Source organism: Ceratina calcarata, unplaced genomic scaffold (genome assembly GCF_001652005.2).
Source record: "Ceratina calcarata isolate Rehan_Ccalc_2016 unplaced genomic scaffold, ASM165200v1 scaffold379.2, whole genome shotgun sequence".
Lineage (NCBI taxonomy): Eukaryota > Metazoa > Arthropoda > Insecta > Hymenoptera > Apidae > Ceratina > Ceratina calcarata.
In genome coordinates, this window is record NW_017161115.1 from 838,253 (window position 1) to 856,323 (window position 18,071).

Below are 18,071 nucleotides of genomic sequence, written 5' to 3' on the forward strand. Positions count from 1 at the left end.
ATATATATGTATGTGTTATACCTATATTGCCCAAAAGCAGTCAGTCTTTCTAGTGTTAATAAATGTAACGCTGTTTCACACGAAGTCGAAATTTGATGAAAATACTCGCGATGGGGATCAGCTTTCGATTCGATTTTCATGTTACGATTAAAGTTTCGTACAACAAAAGGCAGAACCGGAAAAATGGAACGCGCAGCGCGAGAGGAACGACTTTTCGAAACGGGGTACGCCACGTTGATTGGATTTGGTCTATCGATGTTCGAACGGAGTCGACAAGATCGAAATCGACAAGTTCTCCTGGCTAAATCAAGCGGTCGCGGCGGTGGTCAAGTTTGTCGGAGGTGTATTCAGTTTAATTTGTCAAAGGCAAAGTTGCGCCGCGGCGATGAGCCACGCTGAAAACTGGACAGAACCGATGCGTCGGCTTGTCGGACGTAATTCGTCATTCGAGCCCCCGCGGGGATCCAACCCGTTTAATTGGACGGACTAAATGTCCTGTTCGAATCGTGGAAACATCATAACGATTTGCCAACTGGGAATTAATTGAAGTAATCATTCGCACATTGATGTTTAATTCCCCGAGTTGTACGCGTTGCGAATGCGAGAATCATTTCAATATGACGTATTTACATTTAAATATAAATAAATATAGTCGTAGATAAAAAGTGAATCGTGTAAGAAATCATGCAAAAAATTATATGAGTCATTAACACGTTCCGTGTCAAGCCATTTTTGCCTGACTTGTCTTTCAGGCCATTTGATATTTTGACTAAAGATCGATATATTATCATTAAATGTAATTATTAATTATTGTATATATAACAATTAAATAAACTTATGTGTTTTGTTCTTTACTGCATCTTGTATAATGCTTCATTTTTTAGGTAGAAATATAGTTTACAGAATTATATTTGTATTAAAATATATGTTTTCAGCGCATTAAATAAATATGACTGCGTGTACCACCGGTGGTACACGTGGCCTGACGATCAAGTTTACCGTGTACCACCGGTGGTACACGTGGCACGGAACGTGTTAATGCTTGATTTTATGAGAACTATGAGAACTTATATAAATTAGTCTTTACGTCAGACCTTTCGACGGAAACGAACGGTTGAAATGAACAGCAGATTTACCGGGGACAATGGAGAGCTGGAGAAAAGTAGTAGATAAGTCTGCTAATTACGAGTACGACTCATCATTGTCTCCTTTTTCAACAGCTTTGTCGTTCCTCTCGCGGCGGAGTTCGAGTTCGCGGAAAACTTCCAAACTCTTGATTATGGTGGCGACGTGCGCCGCCATCGAAACTTTTTCTTCGGCAATATCGAGACCCGGTGTCGTTGTTCTCTTCGGCTAGAAACGGCTCGTTTGTTTCATTCAGAACGAGACCGTCCACGGTTCGTTACTCGAGACAGTTCGCCACTTTTGACATGCAAAGTGTACCCCGTGCAATCGCGTCCCCTTAGAATCTCAGAGTTTCCACTTTATAATCCTCGTCACAGTTGACGATAAAAAATAAAATTTAAAATAATACAAATTACCTAAATTCTGTATTGAATGTTGTAAGAGATACGAGCATATTTTATTTCAGTAGAAAAGATCTTTTTGAAATATCTCTGATATTCAGATTAATGGATTATGGATTAAATTATAAGTACGTAAAACTCGGTTTCAAGTATTTAAAGGCTGATGAATAATTGTATCCACTCTGAGCGAGGAAATTCATTGCGAAAAAAAGCTTACATCTCTCCGCGCGCAAACGAGTTATCAAATAGACTTGACCAGAGTTTCCGGAAGGGAAATCGTCTAAGTTGGTGCATTAAGGGATGGACGATAAGAAGTTCCTCCACCAAATCAGGAAACTTGTTATTATGGTATCGCGGTGAGCCGCGTAATTGCGATTCTCGCTGGCTACGACGTACCTGGATTTTGGGCTAATTATCCCCGCCCGTGGTGTTTTATTAACGTTCCACGATACGATAACGCTCGGACCATACCGTTTTTTCCCACTGCAGCCAAAACTGCGATAAGGCCGCTCGTTCGACTGTTGTTACACAGTCTTTAATCGCTTTCGTTCATTCAGTGAATATTTTTTTTATTTGCCAAAATTGTTTAACATTTTTCGGCCTTTTCGCTCGATCGGTCGTTAATCAATTGGAAAATTGGGTTACGCTTGCCCGTTGTCCATTCGACGGACACGTCGACGCTCGGACACAACGACACGGCGAGCTAATAAGTTATTAATCCGGGAGACAATAGCCGACAAGTTCGCGAAATTGTCCATGTGCTCCCAACCGGCTCGAACAAAGCTTATCGATCCGTATTGGCTGGGACACACTGTATTTCCCTCGAGTATGTCGCGACCAGAGCGCAATAACTTGAACGGGCGACCACGCGAGACCACCGGTGAATTGCACAGACGCGTTGAACTCGATTTTCGACGCTTAGGCGAAGGCGTCGCGTCGTTCCAGTAGATTACCGACCTGCCACCCAAAGAAAAGGGCCACGCCGAGTGGTGTTCCCTGGAATTCGGTCAAGAACCGACCCATCGATCGGCTTTAACATAGTTTGTCGTCCCTTCCCAGCGACAGACTCATCAAACTTCTAATGAAACTCGATTGTCATTAATACATTGGCTTTTGCATAGGAAGGAAATTTCTATATTTAAATTTCACATAACATGTACTACGGAATGCATTTTTAATTTTACACAATCGTATTTTGTACGTATAACCCGAATGAATAATGAATTATCTTAATAATACGAACAGTGAAATAATAAGAACTGTTACATGAATGAATGAATTGTTTATATTTTAATTCCATCAAAGAGGAATTCGTACGAATTTTATGCTGAGGTTTATTGAATTAATGCTTTTGTATATTTGATCAAATCTCACTTCGCTCGTTCGAAGCTCTTTCATGAAATCAGTAAACCTTGTTCTACTTTGAATAACAATTTTTATTAATCTCGTGCACTTCTAATGCTTTATCAATTGTTACCTTTCGCTTAAGTACTAATGAAGTAATTAGTATAGATTTTCGTATTAATCATAAAAACGTGGAATATGAATGATGTCTATCGATATCTCGCGGACGAAGAGTCACGTCTTTGTAAACGGGCGACCCTTTGTCCCATCGAAACGTAGCCGAGGAATCCAGTTCCTTTGTAGCCGCGACGCGTCTCCGTGCATTCTTCTCGCGGGGTTTTCACGGGCCCGCGAAGCCCGGAAATCCTCGACGCCGGTAATGGCCATCGGGGGCCGGGGGTTGTTGGTGGAGGGCTCGCGGAGACAACGATTAAGCCTGACTCCTTCTTCTTCCCTCCTTTCTTCGAATGATATTCCAAAGGAGATAGCTCTGAACGGATTCCATACAAGGTTTCAATGGGAGGTCGCATGGCATTTATGAAACCGACGCTTTCGAAGATATCTCCCAGACTTCATTCTCCAAAGATAAAAGAATTTCTCCGATTTTTTTTCACTCCTCTGTATACCCGCGATTTTCCAAGACCGACTGTCTCTCCGCAAGGAACCAGAGTTTACCATCGGATAGCTGGAAAATTTGAATAATGCGAAGGAGTAAGGAGCTTTATTATCGTCGCGGAATTTCTTCACTCCTCTTCATCGGTTTTCCCTTCCCTCCTTTTTTCCTCTCTCTCTCTCTTCTTACGCCTCGACGGAGCCGGCATTCAATCGGCAGTCGAATGCTGGAGGGATATTCCAGAAACATGTTCAATGGGGAATTCAATAGAACGGCTGAAAATACTTATACATTTTACATGGCCGTGGGAAGAGAAAGAATCCCGTTGGAAGAATGAACCTCGATCGAAGATTTTCTCGGGGGAATCGAATCTGCCGGACATGAACCCCGCTCCCGCTGTTACTCCATTTATAGCTAGAGGGGCAGCTGCTTTTTCCTTCTGATTATCTTAGCCCCTGAAGGTTTTTAACCCAGATCCGAGAGGTTCAAGGCGCCCGAATAATTACAGGATTTCATCATTCCCTTCGGAACAAAACGAATTCCTTCTGCACTCACAGCTATCAAAGTTTTCCGTAGCGAAGCGCCCTTGCTTTCCTTTCACACCGTTTCGAGTGGTTCGAGCACGGAAAATACGATGCTTGACACGAATCTCGCTTTGAATTCTTCCCGTGAAAGATTCCCTTCAATTCTTTCACGATCCTACAACGAATCCAGCCTCGAAACGTGACTTTAATCCCGAACTAACTCAATTCACAGCCAAGGTGTAATCAATTGCAGTGCAGGTGCAACAGTAAACATGCTCATTACGCAGTTTAGATTCAGATAAATTTTGCATCCACTGATTTTTCAGCTCGTTAATATCTGATTTAATATCCGTGACACGCGACGTGTAATTATTCACTTATCTTCCGATCACGAATTCTCCTTGCCAACAGCGTTAATAATCGTTTCACTCGGCTTTCTGCACGAACGGCGATAAGGTCACAAAACTAATTCTATTACCGTCGCACGTAATTTATTTGCTTCCATTAGTAACCACGGTTTTCATCAAATAATAGATAATAAATAGCGGCGCGAATCTTCCACACAAAATTGAATCGCACATCGAATCCATCAACCATGACCGGTAATGGAATCGATTATTGTTTAAATTCGTCGAATAATCAAATGGTAAATGACGCGTTGCCACGGTCAGAGAGGTTGACCCGCATGCGGGAACCGTGTCCCCGTTTCCGCTTCGTTTGTCTCACGTTTTTCCGTTGCTTTATTTTTAATTCGTCGCGCGACAGTGAAATATTATGAGCGAAATTGTCCGGTCGGACGCGATTCGCGCTGGTATCGACGCGCGAACAAACCGCCGCGCGAGAACCCGGGGCGGACGCGGATCGACGTTCCAGATCAGATACGCGTGCATTAATCAATTGTATAGAGCGGGTCTCGTTCGATGGGCGAGCACAATACGGGAAGGAAGCACTTTGTAATTTATATTCCCCGCTCAATCGGTGGATTTTCGCGGATACCGCGGATAAGTGCAGCATAAAAATATTTATACGAACGCGATGCCGATAGTCTGTCAAATATTGTCGAGTCGATGGACTGGAAATTTTTAGTGAACGCGAACGATCGCTCGATCGCGTAAATCTATTTGGAAATCTCGTAACGGCCCGGGGATTTACATTCCTTCCGTTCGAGTTGCTCGATAACCGACGAGCCCCGGGTTTCTGAACGGGCCTGCACTGAATTTTACGAATTTCGCATTGTGCAATTTTATACGATACTTCGTTCGTTGCCGAGTGCAAGCCCTGTCGACAATTCGGTGAACGATCGCATACTTATATTTCGTAATGCTTATTGAGGATGCAATAATTTCCTACATACTTTGGAGAACCGCATAAAAAATTATTTNAATCATTTATATATATATCTTATTACAATGATTATGAATTAATGAAAACCACGGAGGGAGAATAGAAAGGCGAACTCGCTTAAGCCAAGTCCATTTTAAACCAGCTAATTAATGGAATATGAATATTCCAAAGGACAAGGAACTTTTCGGGACTTATTTAAATATTGAAGCCCGGGATTAAAGCAGCGCGCTTCGCACGAATTTCGACGCATATCATAAATTTTTATTACACCCGGGACACATGAACCCACGGACGGGATCGGTCGCGTCTGTTCCGGTGGCGGCGAAATTAATCCGTTCGTTGCCGATAATTAGTCGAGGCGAGGGGGCGTAATCTCGGCTAAGGAGCGTTTAGAGACAATTAATCCGACCCGGGGCAATTATCGTCAACGTCGTTTCGCAAGACCGATGGTGATCGATCGGAAAGAAGTTCCATTTACGGATAAGGCGGAACTTCCGTCGTGGCCGCTCGGGTGACGTGGATAAATTCAAGTCCCGCCGGACAATTTTATCGTGTAAATTAATGCCCCTCGCGGAGTTCACGGCTCTCCCGCTTTCAATCATCCCGAATGAAGAGCGCAACAACGACGCGGAGTCGCTTCAAAACACAAAGCCGGGAAACAAATATAATCCGTGAAGCGGAATGGACAGGTCGGGAGATGGATCGGTCTTAATAAACTCCTTAACGTACGGTGAATTAAAACAGGCAGCGAAAAGGGAGCTCGTAGAGGGGGGAGGGGGCGGAGGGGAGATAAATTCTTGCGGGAGCTTTATTCGCCGTTGAGTAAAACGAATCTCGGCAAATAAAATTGATTATCGAAGTTGCGAAAGTTCTCGGATAAAATTATGAGCGGTAGGAAAACGTTGCCTCCAGCAGAGTTCGTTCCCCCGTGCTGATAAAATCGTTATTGTCGACGCTTTTCTCTAAATTTCTTTCACCAACACCATTCGACTATCGCGAAACTTGATTCAATTTCTCACCTTTCACCGGATGATTCGTAATCGGAACCGTTACTCGATGCACTCTATTGCCTAGCCGTGAATATCGAGGAATCGTTTAGGGAAATAGCCGCTGCGCAAGAAGCTCGTCAGACGGCAATCAACTCGCGGGTAGAAAACACGATTATAAGTGTTTCGTAGCCGCGGTGGTAAGCATCGGCTACCGGCTGTAATTACGTTCGTGAAATTTTCCAAAGGTATAATTGATGCGGCATAATTAAAAGGGTGCTTAGTAAATATTCCAGTTCGCGACCCGGTGCCGCGTCGTTCAACGCCACCGTCTGTGGTTCCCGTATGGAGTGGCAAACTGTTCCATATTGAACGAGAAGCCATTCCGCGTTTGAAAAGTTTACGTATGACTGACAGTCCTCTAGGACGACGTTTTTGCCGCTCTTTAACTTAATTAAACTCCGTAACTAAACACTGGACGCTTTCATTACGTTTCGACGATAAAAGAAAGGAATCAGTGGCACGCTATTTGTTTCAATGATTGCTGCGTAAATCCTAAAAAGAACATTCTGTCTCTCTTTTAACACTAAAAAGACTGAAACTTAGTATATACCTATATTGCCGGAAGCAGTCAAAATGACTGCATTGTGAAAGAATAATGTNAATTTATGCATTATTATTTGTACATTTGCCCAAAAGCAGTCAAAATGACTTTCTTGGGCAATCTAGTGTTAATTCGATTGCTAATTCAATTTACCGTCGTGTTACAGGTGCAATATTTACGGACGACCAAAAGGACAGCCCGTCGGAATTGGCGTTCAAGTATGCCATCTATAAAATCAATAAGGACAAAACTCTCCTGGCGAACACGACGCTTGTCTACGATATTCAGTATGTGCCTAAGGATGATTCGTTCAGGACGTCGAAAAAAGGTATGAAACAAACGTGACTGCTGAGGTGCAGTATAAATTAATAGAAAACTACATACGTATGATACATAGGAAATTGATATAAACGTATAAAAATAAATATGGATATTTGATATAAAGAGGAGACTTAAGAATTCTGAACACTTTCCTCGAGTATTTCTGATCGTATCGAAAACTATTTGTCCGGAGTAAAAGCGCAATCAGTCTGAGACACGGAAACGTTAGAACTGAGATAAGGCACGTATTCCGTATCTGATAAGGAGCGGCCGTTCTCGAGTACTTCCATTTCGACTCCTTATATTTCGAAGTTTAATAAACTGCTGGGTGTTACGTGCTCGCCAGCCGGATTTCCTTCCCGTTGTTCGATCCAACGTTCGCGCCGCGGCTCTGATTTCCATCATCGATACGGCAGCCTCGTAACCCTTTTACGCTCGAGTCTATAACTCAAACCGCGGAAGTTGGCACGTAAAAACGGTGCCAGTCGTCATTCGGTCCGCGGGCCGCCGACGCCGCGCCGGCTCGACAATAATGTCAAACACCGAGAAACGAGATAAGCGTAGATCAAAGTATTACTCTCTTTCGTGAGCTAGTAAAATTTCCTGGATGTCTTAAAATATAGAGATACGAAAAGTGATAAAATAAATACAATAAATTATTTTGTACGACATAATTAATTCTTATTTACTTCAACTATTAGCTTTAATTATATGATTTCTTCCATTCAATCGCATGATTTGTTGTATCATTCACTGTCAGATTTTCTAGGGGACGATCTAGTAATTATCACGGGACCATTTAAATTTCTTTCAGCAGTCTTTTTGTTCCGTTCGATCGAATCTCGCTGGAGAATCTAATTTTCCTCGCAGGGTCGATCCACTTCCCCTACAGCTCGAGCGCTGAGTGCCGATATACCTTGTAATCCTAACAGGCAGTTCTCAGAAATTCATCGAGTCTCGGGTCGATTTCTCTCTCCGGCACGGTGAATTCAATTTTCCCCGCGGGGGAAAGAAAGGCTTTGTCCTCCTCTCCGAGGGAGACGCGGCGATTTCCACGCGTAAATGACAATTTTTCGAGCCGCACAGATCGGATTTATGCACGTAAACGAGTTGCGGGGAGAACAAGAAGAAATGGGAATAAATGCGTCTTAATCCCGTTAGAGGACTCATGCTGCTATTTCTCTTGCTTTCAAATTACCTGACAGGATTCTGTAGCGATGATTCTTATTTAAAGAAGCAATTTATTTTATATGTAATATTGATAACCGGAAAATTCTGTATTAACGTACAATTTATAGGAATAAATAAATTCTTTATACATTTCATTATTTTATAAATTCATATGATTTATTTCACTGTTTCAATTAATTTCTACCAAACAAACGTCAACGTCGTGGCAAAGATTTTTTTTTTTTCTTTTACAAAACTGGTTAGAGAAAGATTTGTGGCAGGAATCGGCTTTAGTACGATCTGCATTAATGGTGGTCACAAGAATTTCCCGGAAAAATAGTGAAAAAGACCGATTCTCTGTTTTCGCGTTCCATTCTCGCGTCAAAGGTATTTGTGGTATTGAAAAGGTCCCGCAAAAAGGACGAACGGTTGACGTTTAACGGTGAATAAATCTGAACAAACGCGCTAGCTCGGCACCGCGTCGGTGGCATCGGGACGCAGCGGTGTCCTGTCAATTTCTAGAAATTATGTTCTCCGCTAGCATTCGCCAGCTGATTTTCCTCTCCCGGCATGTGTGCAATTACTGGTTCAATTGAGGGAAAAATGAACGCGTGCATGAATGATTTATTTCGCAGTTCACCGATTAAATCCTCACGCCCGAGCGAGCGATCATCAAGCGAGCAAGAATTTTTCCCGTAAATAAAAGCAAAATGAATTTCGCGAGAGGACTCTTAGAATCGTGTTAGAACGCAATCATCGGTTTATTCAGGTTTGATAATTGAAAGATAAATACTGTTGGATGACTAAAATGTTTTTCTCCTAGTTATCTCTAGTTTAAGAAGCGTATTTTAAAGATTAGTCACTAAGGTCGAAATCCACCCTGAGTCACAGGGTTAGAAGTGACCCTCCCCTTCCTATAGCTAGGATATATATATACATCCGCCGAATCCTAAGACAGCAGATTCAGCCTGGACTCGATACTAACCGCATTTGTACTGAATTCCTCTACGTTGTGCAGTATTTTGGAAATATAGTGTTACACTCAACCGAGCCTAGTTTCCTTACGAATCCTGAACACAACAATACACATAAATTTATGCGACACTTATATTAAAAATCTGCAACGTCTAAACAATCTGAAACGGGACATTAGCCCTCACTGGAGATATACTCGGCACGGGACATTAAGCTCGGAAAAAAGGAACGAAAGGGTCGGCATCGAAGATTTATCACGCGACGAAGGGACGCAGACAGAGGACGAAGCGGGGAAGTACGTATAAAATGGAAGGGCAAGTTCGCCTTGGAAAATGGGAAATCTTTTCAGACGAGGCTGGAATACCTTTAAAACGCTGAAGCGTACGGCGGGTACGGGACGTCAGCGACGGAGAGCTCGCCGGCAGCATATTTATGACGCTTGTAGACCGAGCCGGTCTGGGTTTTCGGGTTTCGTCCTGGCAAAATGGAGATCCTGAAGGGGTGTCGGCGGTCACACGCCGTCGAGTAACCGCGGTTTGGTCTACCACCCTCGAAACGAGTGTACACCACCGTTCTCTGTCCCGTTCGTTGACGAGGGTGAATTTCGCGGGCTAATTTGCCTGAGGATAATTCGTCCCGGCGCGCTGCCCCGACTAATTGTAAGAATCACTGGCGCGGAATCACCGTGTAATTATTTCATAAGGAGTGTTTATTTGCCCGTGTAAAGTTAATTAGAGTGCGCTCGACGCCTTGTATCCGCCAGGAGAAGAAACATTCGTTTAAATCCTTGATTTGAATTCCCGCAACGCTCGTAAAGCCGAGCTTTCGTTAACAGAGTCACTTTGAACTCGAAAATGTTTGATATCTTTTGATCTCGTTCAGACGTCGCACGAGTGCAATCGGATTTCTAGACGGAATAATCTGAAGCGATAAGAAAAATTTACCGAACGGCGTAATCTGATCAAATTTAATTGGACGACGTTTTTGAAATGCCGATGTGACTCCGTCGAATAAAACGCTAGCTCCGTCCTCGTTCCCGACAAGCAGGAACAGATATTCGGACTAGAACTTTGTTGCGAATTTATCGACATCCGGCTGGATTTACTGTTCCCAATTTACGCCCACCTACGATCGGCAAGAAACATTGTTATGGTCTCGCGGAACCGGCTGCGGAATTATTTTGCATAAATTTCACCTTATGACCTCCCNGCATTAATGGTGGTCACAAGAATTTCCCGGAAAAATAGTGAAAAAGACCGATTCTCTGTTTTCGCGTTCCATTCTCGCGTCAAAGGTATTTGTGGTATTGAAAAGGTCCCGCAAAAAGGACGAACGGTTGACGTTTAACGGTGAATAAATCTGAACAAACGCGCTAGCTCGGCACCGCGTCGGTGGCATCGGGACGCAGCGGTGTCCTGTCAATTTCTAGAAATTATGTTCTCCGCTAGCATTCGCCAGCTGATTTTCCTCTCCCGGCATGTGTGCAATTACTGGTTCAATTGAGGGAAAAATGAACGCGTGCATGAATGATTTATTTCGCAGTTCACCGATTAAATCCTCACGCCCGAGCGAGCGATCATCAAGCGAGCAAGAATTTTTCCCGTAAATAAAAGCAAAATGAATTTCGCGAGAGGACTCTTAGAATCGTGTTAGAACGCAATCATCGGTTTATTCAGGTTTGATAATTGAAAGATAAATACTGTTGGATGACTAAAATGTTTTTCTCCTAGTTATCTCTAGTTTAAGAAGCGTATTTTAAAGATTAGTCACTAAGGTCGAAATCCACCCTGAGTCACAGGGTTAGAAGTGACCCTCCCCTTCCTATAGCTAGGATATATATATACATCCGCCGAATCCTAAGACAGCAGATTCAGCCTGGACTCGATACTAACCGCATTTGTACTGAATTCCTCTACGTTGTGCAGTATTTTGAAAATATAGTGTTACACTCAACTGAGCCTAGTTTCCTTACGAATCCTGAACACAACAATACACATAAATTTATGCGACACTTATATTAAAAATCTGCAACGTCTAAACAATCTGAAACGGGACATTAGCCCTCACTGGAGATATACTCGGCACGGGACATTAAGCTCGGAAAAAAGGAACGAAAGGGTCGGCATCGAAGATTTATCACGCGACGAAGGGACGCAGACAGAGGACGAAGCGGGGAAGTACGTATAAAATGGAAGGGCAAGTTCGCCTTGGAAAATGGGAAATCTTTTCAGACGAGGCTGGAATACCTTTAAAACGCTGAAGCGTACGGCGGGTACGGGACGTCAGCGACGGAGAGCTCGCCGGCAGCATATTTATGACGCTTGTAGACCGAGCCGGTCTGGGTTTTCGGGTTTCGTCCTGGCAAAATGGAGATCCTGAAGGGGTGTCGGCGGTCACACGCCGTCGAGTAACCGCGGTTTGGTCTACCACCCTCGAAACGAGTGTACACCACCGTTCTCTGTCCCGTTCGTTGACGAGGGTGAATTTCGCGGGCTAATTTGCCTGAGGATAATTCGTCCCGGCGCGCTGCCCCGACTAATTGTAAGAATCACTGGCGCGGAATCACCGTGTAATTATTTCATAAGGAGTGTTTATTTGCCCGTGTAAAGTTAATTAGAGTGCGCTCGACGCCTTGTATCCGCCAGGAGAAGAAACATTCGTTTAAATCCTTGATTTGAATTCCCGCAACGCTCGTAAAGCCGAGCTTTCGTTAACAGAGTCACTTTGAACTCGAAAATGTTTGATATCTTTTGATCTCGTTCAGACGTCGCACGAGTGCAATCGGATTTCTAGACGGAATAATCTGAAGCGATAAGAAAAATTTACCGAACGGCGTAATCTGATCAAATTTAATTGGACGACGTTTTTGAAATGCCGATGTGACTCCGTCGAATAAAACGCTAGCTCCGTCCTCGTTCCCGACAAGCAGGAACAGATATTCGGACTAGAACTTTGTTGCGAATTTATCGACATCCGGCTGGATTTACTGTTCCCAATTTACGCCCACCTACGATCGGCAAGAAACATTGTTATGGTCTCGCGGAACCGGCTGCGGAATTATTTTGCATAAATTTCACCTTATGACCTCCCGCGCGACTGTCCGCCCCCGTGCTTCTCCCAGAATCGAATTCCGTGAAACGATGATTCTCTCAGGTGCGAACCGGATCCACTGTCCATACCCCCGGGGTAATGACGGGCTTAAAAATTCATGATAACCGAATGAAACGAGTTTACAATTTCCCGCTCCTGGTTTAAGCATGGCACAATTCCGTTAAAGTCTGCCGCGGTAATAACAATGTCGTTACTGAGTGAGATGCGACTCGTAGAATTCTTCGAATCGCTTAGTTAGAAACTTGCCGACGGACCCGCGAATCGAATTCCAACTCCCTGGTAACTATGTTCCCATAGGTCGGAAACTCTGTTATTAACGCGAGTTCCCGGCTCGAATTCGGCCCCAAGATTCGACGCCGGCCGTTAAATTAAAACAAAGCACTCCCGTCAGCGCGCGGAGTTCTTACGGACGATTTAATCCCACCGCCTATTCCGTATTCTGCAGCCAATCGACTTTATAGTAAATTACTAACAGTGAATCATATAACAATAACAATTATTCTACCATGTGTAATTGTCCATGCAATTGGAAACAGTTGAGATATCATTTGAAACGTTACGATTAGTATTACCATTTATTTATTGTTACCGTAATAACGTGTTTAATGTGCTTGTTGCACATAATTGTTCACGGATGGACGATTGTTTACCGAACGGTGTATCGCATCAACAAATCTATTCTGTTCCTTGTGATGAAACACAATAGGTATTGTTAACAACAGTCCTTTCATCCAGGAAGTCGAACGCGTTTGTTAATATTTAGACAGCCCCGATAATTTCATTTCACGTGAACGGGGACTTGGCCCGAGTTCACTCGCTCAGGTCAGGGGTAACGAGTCCTCAAAATTCATTGAATAACTTCGGATTTCCTTTGATCTCCCCAGGCGGAACGTTTTAATGGAAGTTTTCGTTTATTACCGAGAAACTTTTCTTCACCGTGTAACTACTCCTTTGCGGCCCTCGGATCCCTCCTTGTTCCCCCTCACCTTTATCTGATTCGCCGGAAAATCTTTTTCATAGCCGTCTCAACATTTTATTTTCACCCGCTTACGGTTTTACACAGCAGCGGTGTGCAATTTCTTTCACGCGCACAGTTCATCGTACGCTTCCCGGTTTCACATAAACTTTTGCTTTTAATATAATATACAAACGATTAAAAAATTGGATTATATTTCTCTGTAATTAAAACGTACTTTCAGAGATATTGCTTCTGCAGCTTAAATTAATTAATTGGAACACGATCTCTATTTATATTTTAATTAAATCTTGCTTCGAGCACATTATATTTCAACATTTGGAAATGATATAATAAATGGATTCCCTACCATTCGTTAATTACTCTTCTGTAATTTTCCTTGCAATTAGTAATTATCGTGAAAGATATCAAGTGAAATACCGTTCGGTAATTCGAATAAGGTGTCGGGGGCGTCGCGGTCAGCTTTAGATGATAATTTTTTTGCGAAGACGAGAGCGAGGATGCGACCGATGTAATCCGTTTAAACCGGGACCCCGGGGGTGCGACCGGGGCTTGAAAGCGCTGATGGAGAACTTTTTTTCTCACCGGGTGGCTAAATGGGAACGTTTAAAATCCGGCCGACGCGCAAGCGCTTCTCGTTGTATTTTTAATTTACTACTTCCCAGTTGGACACTCTTTCGCCTCCGTTTCTCGCTCGAACAAAACCTTGATACTTTTGCTCCTGACGCTGTTCCACCTACCTATACGCAGCGGAGGGACCGTCCTCTGGGAATTCGGGTCAACCGGAACGCAGGATTACCACCCGTTTTCCTTCCCGTTCCATGGGAACCTTTTATCTAAAGCTTCACGCAATTAAGTCTGCTCTCTTTAACTTTTAGAAAAAGCTTTGTTAAAAAAATCATAATTTGCTACAATTACAAAACCAATCGATGATACTGTAGGCTTTGTTCGTTAGAGCCTGTAAGATTTGTATTTGATTTTCTTACTTTCACAAATGATCTGCGATTTCGCAACAATTATTTCCCTTAAAATTACAATCAAAATACAAGTCGTGGAAAGGAATGGCCCTTACGTCGGCCTCGTAACGAAGTTAATTCATAAGAAACTACGTTCTTTTTACTAACTAAAGTTAATGTTTAAGTATGCATTAACGCGTAACAAAGATTTTTAAGTACATCTATCTACAGCTTGTGGCTGTAAATATTTCCCCTATCAATGGCAGACTGTAAAAAATTGTTCCATTTTTTGTGTTACGAGCGCCTGGACTAAAAGAGGCACTCTTGGTACAGCCGTCCTAGTGTTGAGACATCGAGAATAAATACGAGAGTTGACGATATCAAGTATTTTTGTTACGCCCACGAGCTTTTATTTAAACCGTTCGCCACCCTCTTCATTTTACAGTTAGATTTTTGTTAACCTTACAGATTATAACCAGTGTCAATTAGTGAAATATCCTGACTCATTTCCATTTTTCATACATTTTAAGACACTAGCATCCTACAATACATATAATTTTACAGTCGGTCTGTGATCTCGGGACGATTGGAAAAAGGGATATCCTAGTCGTGTCATAGATTAGAGATCCATTTAATTTCGCTGGAAACACTTTGGCAACCAGCCGTTCGCTCCTTAACGAGCTTCTGATCGGACGTTAAGTAAAACCGGGAACGCAGACGCAGAATCGATGAGTCAGACGATCGAGGCGGCGTGACCACCGCATAGAGGGAATCCTCTTGAATAATTCAAGTCGCGGGTAGCTAGGGGAACACTTAGAACGCGCCGAAATCCCACTTCCCAAATCGAACCCATCCATTCCGCCCTCGTACGCGTGCCAGCCGAGCCTTTCTTGAACGTGCCTGATCTATAGCTACATCGCCGTGGATCGTTTTGATAACGTATCAATTTCCTGTCCATTTTCCGCGGATGCAACAGCGAGGCTCGTGAATCACAGCCTGGTTATTATTATCAAGCGAACCGAGTAGTACGGCTGCCGTTGCTAAAACGCTCGTTGGACAAAATATCATCCGGCACTGCCTAGGAAATTTAGTGACCCGATGAAAAAATTCATTGACCACGGTTTGACTCTGGGCTTGATACAGTGACGTGCGGTTTCGACCGTCCTCTATCCAATGTGAAAATTAATCTTCACTGTGGAAATTTATGATACGATATTCCCCGATAAAATACCTCATCGTCAGACTGCGGATTTTTATGCGAAATATAGCTTCCGCGTTATAAATTTAAAATACGATATGACATTTAATATTTGAATATCGCCATACCTGCTTTTTATTTAATACAATTAATATTATTAATAAAGGAATTCAACTTATTAACGATTCATTCATTATAAACATTCATCACTCAACACTCATCATATTCAATAATGAAATACTATTAATAAATTTATATACATGAAATTATTAAGTTTCCCTGTTGAACTAATATTACTCTATAGAAAAGTTTATATAATGGTTAATAAGAGAACTTTACGGTTTCGCTAAAGACAGATGTATCGTTTAATACTTTGAGTCGTTATCCGGGATTTAGAGTCTTGTAACGAGGAGAAGAAATAGTCATCGGAGAATCGTGTTCTGTCGTGAACTGGCTTTAAACGAACGGAAAACTCGGACGCGGGGAACTTGTTTACGTGGTGTCGAAGTTTCGCGTTAATCTTTCTGCGGTGGTGAAAGTTTACGAGGAGATTACGAAGGAATAGTGTGACGAAGACCAACAAGGTTACATCTTTTCAAATCCTGAGCAATATCAAAGAATCTAATTCAGTGTCGTATAAAAAATCATGCAATGAATCATAGGAAATGTTCAGAATTGTTGGACATTATAAAATGTAATAAATGAATATGTGTATACATTTAAGGATGTATTGGCTATATAGGCAATCCCAAACGTTTATGCACTTTAGAAACGCATTTTTTAAAAAGAAATCAGACGTCGGAAGAACATTGCTAATAATAAACAACAAAAAAAAATTTTCGATTTTTCCGAGATTTTTCCAAGGGGTACCCCTTCAGATTTTCAGAAATTTTCGTTTTTCCTCAATAACTCCCGAACGGAGGGACGTAGAGGAACGTATGTACGCTCATTCTGTAGGGGACGACGAGATCTACAATTTCCATGTAAAAATTCTTCGCTAGCGTCAATAGTTTACGAGTAATTTGCAAAAAACTGTTTTTTCGTTTTTCGTCAATAACTCGTAAACTATAGACGGACGTCTGATTTCCTTTCAATTATAGAAAATGCGTTTTTCTAAGGTACATAAACTTTTGGGATTGACTGTATAGCCAATACATCCTTAAGAGCTTTCGATTGAGAATGGAACTCCTGTTGCAGCATGCAGCCAGCTGTCCAGATCGGTCCAGGGAATCTTTGGCCCGTCCGATCCTCTTCTAGGCGCTCACATCCAAAGTATATGCGAGGCCCTCGACGTTCCTCACTTAGAAGCCAGAGTCGACTTCGAACCGACGTTCAAGGAGTTCAGCATAAATCTGTATCCCGCGCAGGATCACTTAAACAAGGCCTTCAAGGATCTCATGTCCTTCCTAAACTGGACCAGAGTGGCAATCATTTACGAAGAAGATTATGGTAAATCATTAACAATTTATAAAATTATTAAAAAGTCAATCTGATAAACTGCTTATTCGTATTGCATCTTCCTAAGCATATTTGTAATCGCATAAGAATGACTGTTAGCTTCGAATCAAATTTTGAACGGGTACAAGGAATTTTTTGCAAGCATAGGAGTGGCTCTCGTAGAAGTCGCAGAACAGAGCTTTGTTTTTCTTTTCAACGCGACGTGTTATATACCCTAGACTAGTCATTACCTGTCTTTCTCTTCTTTTTTTTTTTTTTTGCTGTATTTTTTGCGTCGTGTCGGACCGACGGTATGCAAATAGGACGCCCGAATCAACCGACGGAAGTGGATGTCGGCGCGACGCTGAAATGTCAGCCTGTCAACCACACGCCAGCGCAGTCGGGATGCTCCGCGTTTAAAATCGCGCGATTCCTCATCCTCGTCTATTCTTGTTTTTCCCGCTTCGTTTTTTGACGAACCCGAAACCGGATAACGAACCTCGGATCCCGGATGGTATTAGCAGAGTTAAGAACAAGACGTTCAACTTCCCGGGGAAATTAAATAACTCCACCGAATCGTGAAGTTGCAGTTTCACGGTCGGGAGTCTTTAAAGTTCCAGCTTGAAGGTCGCGGCTTGTTTGACTTCAGAGTTTCAGGCATTTTGCGAATGTGATTGACGTTCCCTAAGCTTTCGACTTACGAGTTCGTGTGAACAACTCGAAATCCAAATAGCAAACTTCAATTCTAAATGGTAGCATGCTCGAACAGAATTTGTCAAAATGTCAGTCTTCGGATATATTGATAAAATAAAATGTTGAAACATGACTCTATTAACACTAGATTGCCCAAGGAAGTCATTTTGACTGCTTTTGGGCAAATGTACAAATAATAATGCATAAATTATTTTTTCTCAAGTGAAGTAAATTTTTTTTTTATTGTTAACATTTACTAATAACTTGTTATATGACTGTAAATAATATAAAAA

The 18,071-nt window shown here is 42.4% G+C and overlaps 1 protein-coding gene across 10 annotated transcripts in view; it reads left to right on the top strand.

The window, feature by feature from the left end:
* LOC108625920 (glutamate receptor ionotropic, kainate 2) overlaps positions 1-18,071 on the top strand; it is a 116,966-nt gene that overhangs the window by 57,198 nt on the left and 41,697 nt on the right. For all 10 annotated transcript variants that reach the window (XM_018026276.2, XM_018026277.2, XM_026814366.1 and 7 more), the window contains exons 3-4: positions 7,108-7,269; positions 16,846-17,097. In XM_018026276.2, coding sequence (XP_017881765.1) covers positions 7,108-7,269; positions 16,846-17,097 — 414 coding nt within the window. The remainder of the gene's footprint in view (positions 1-7,107; positions 7,270-16,845; positions 17,098-18,071) is intronic.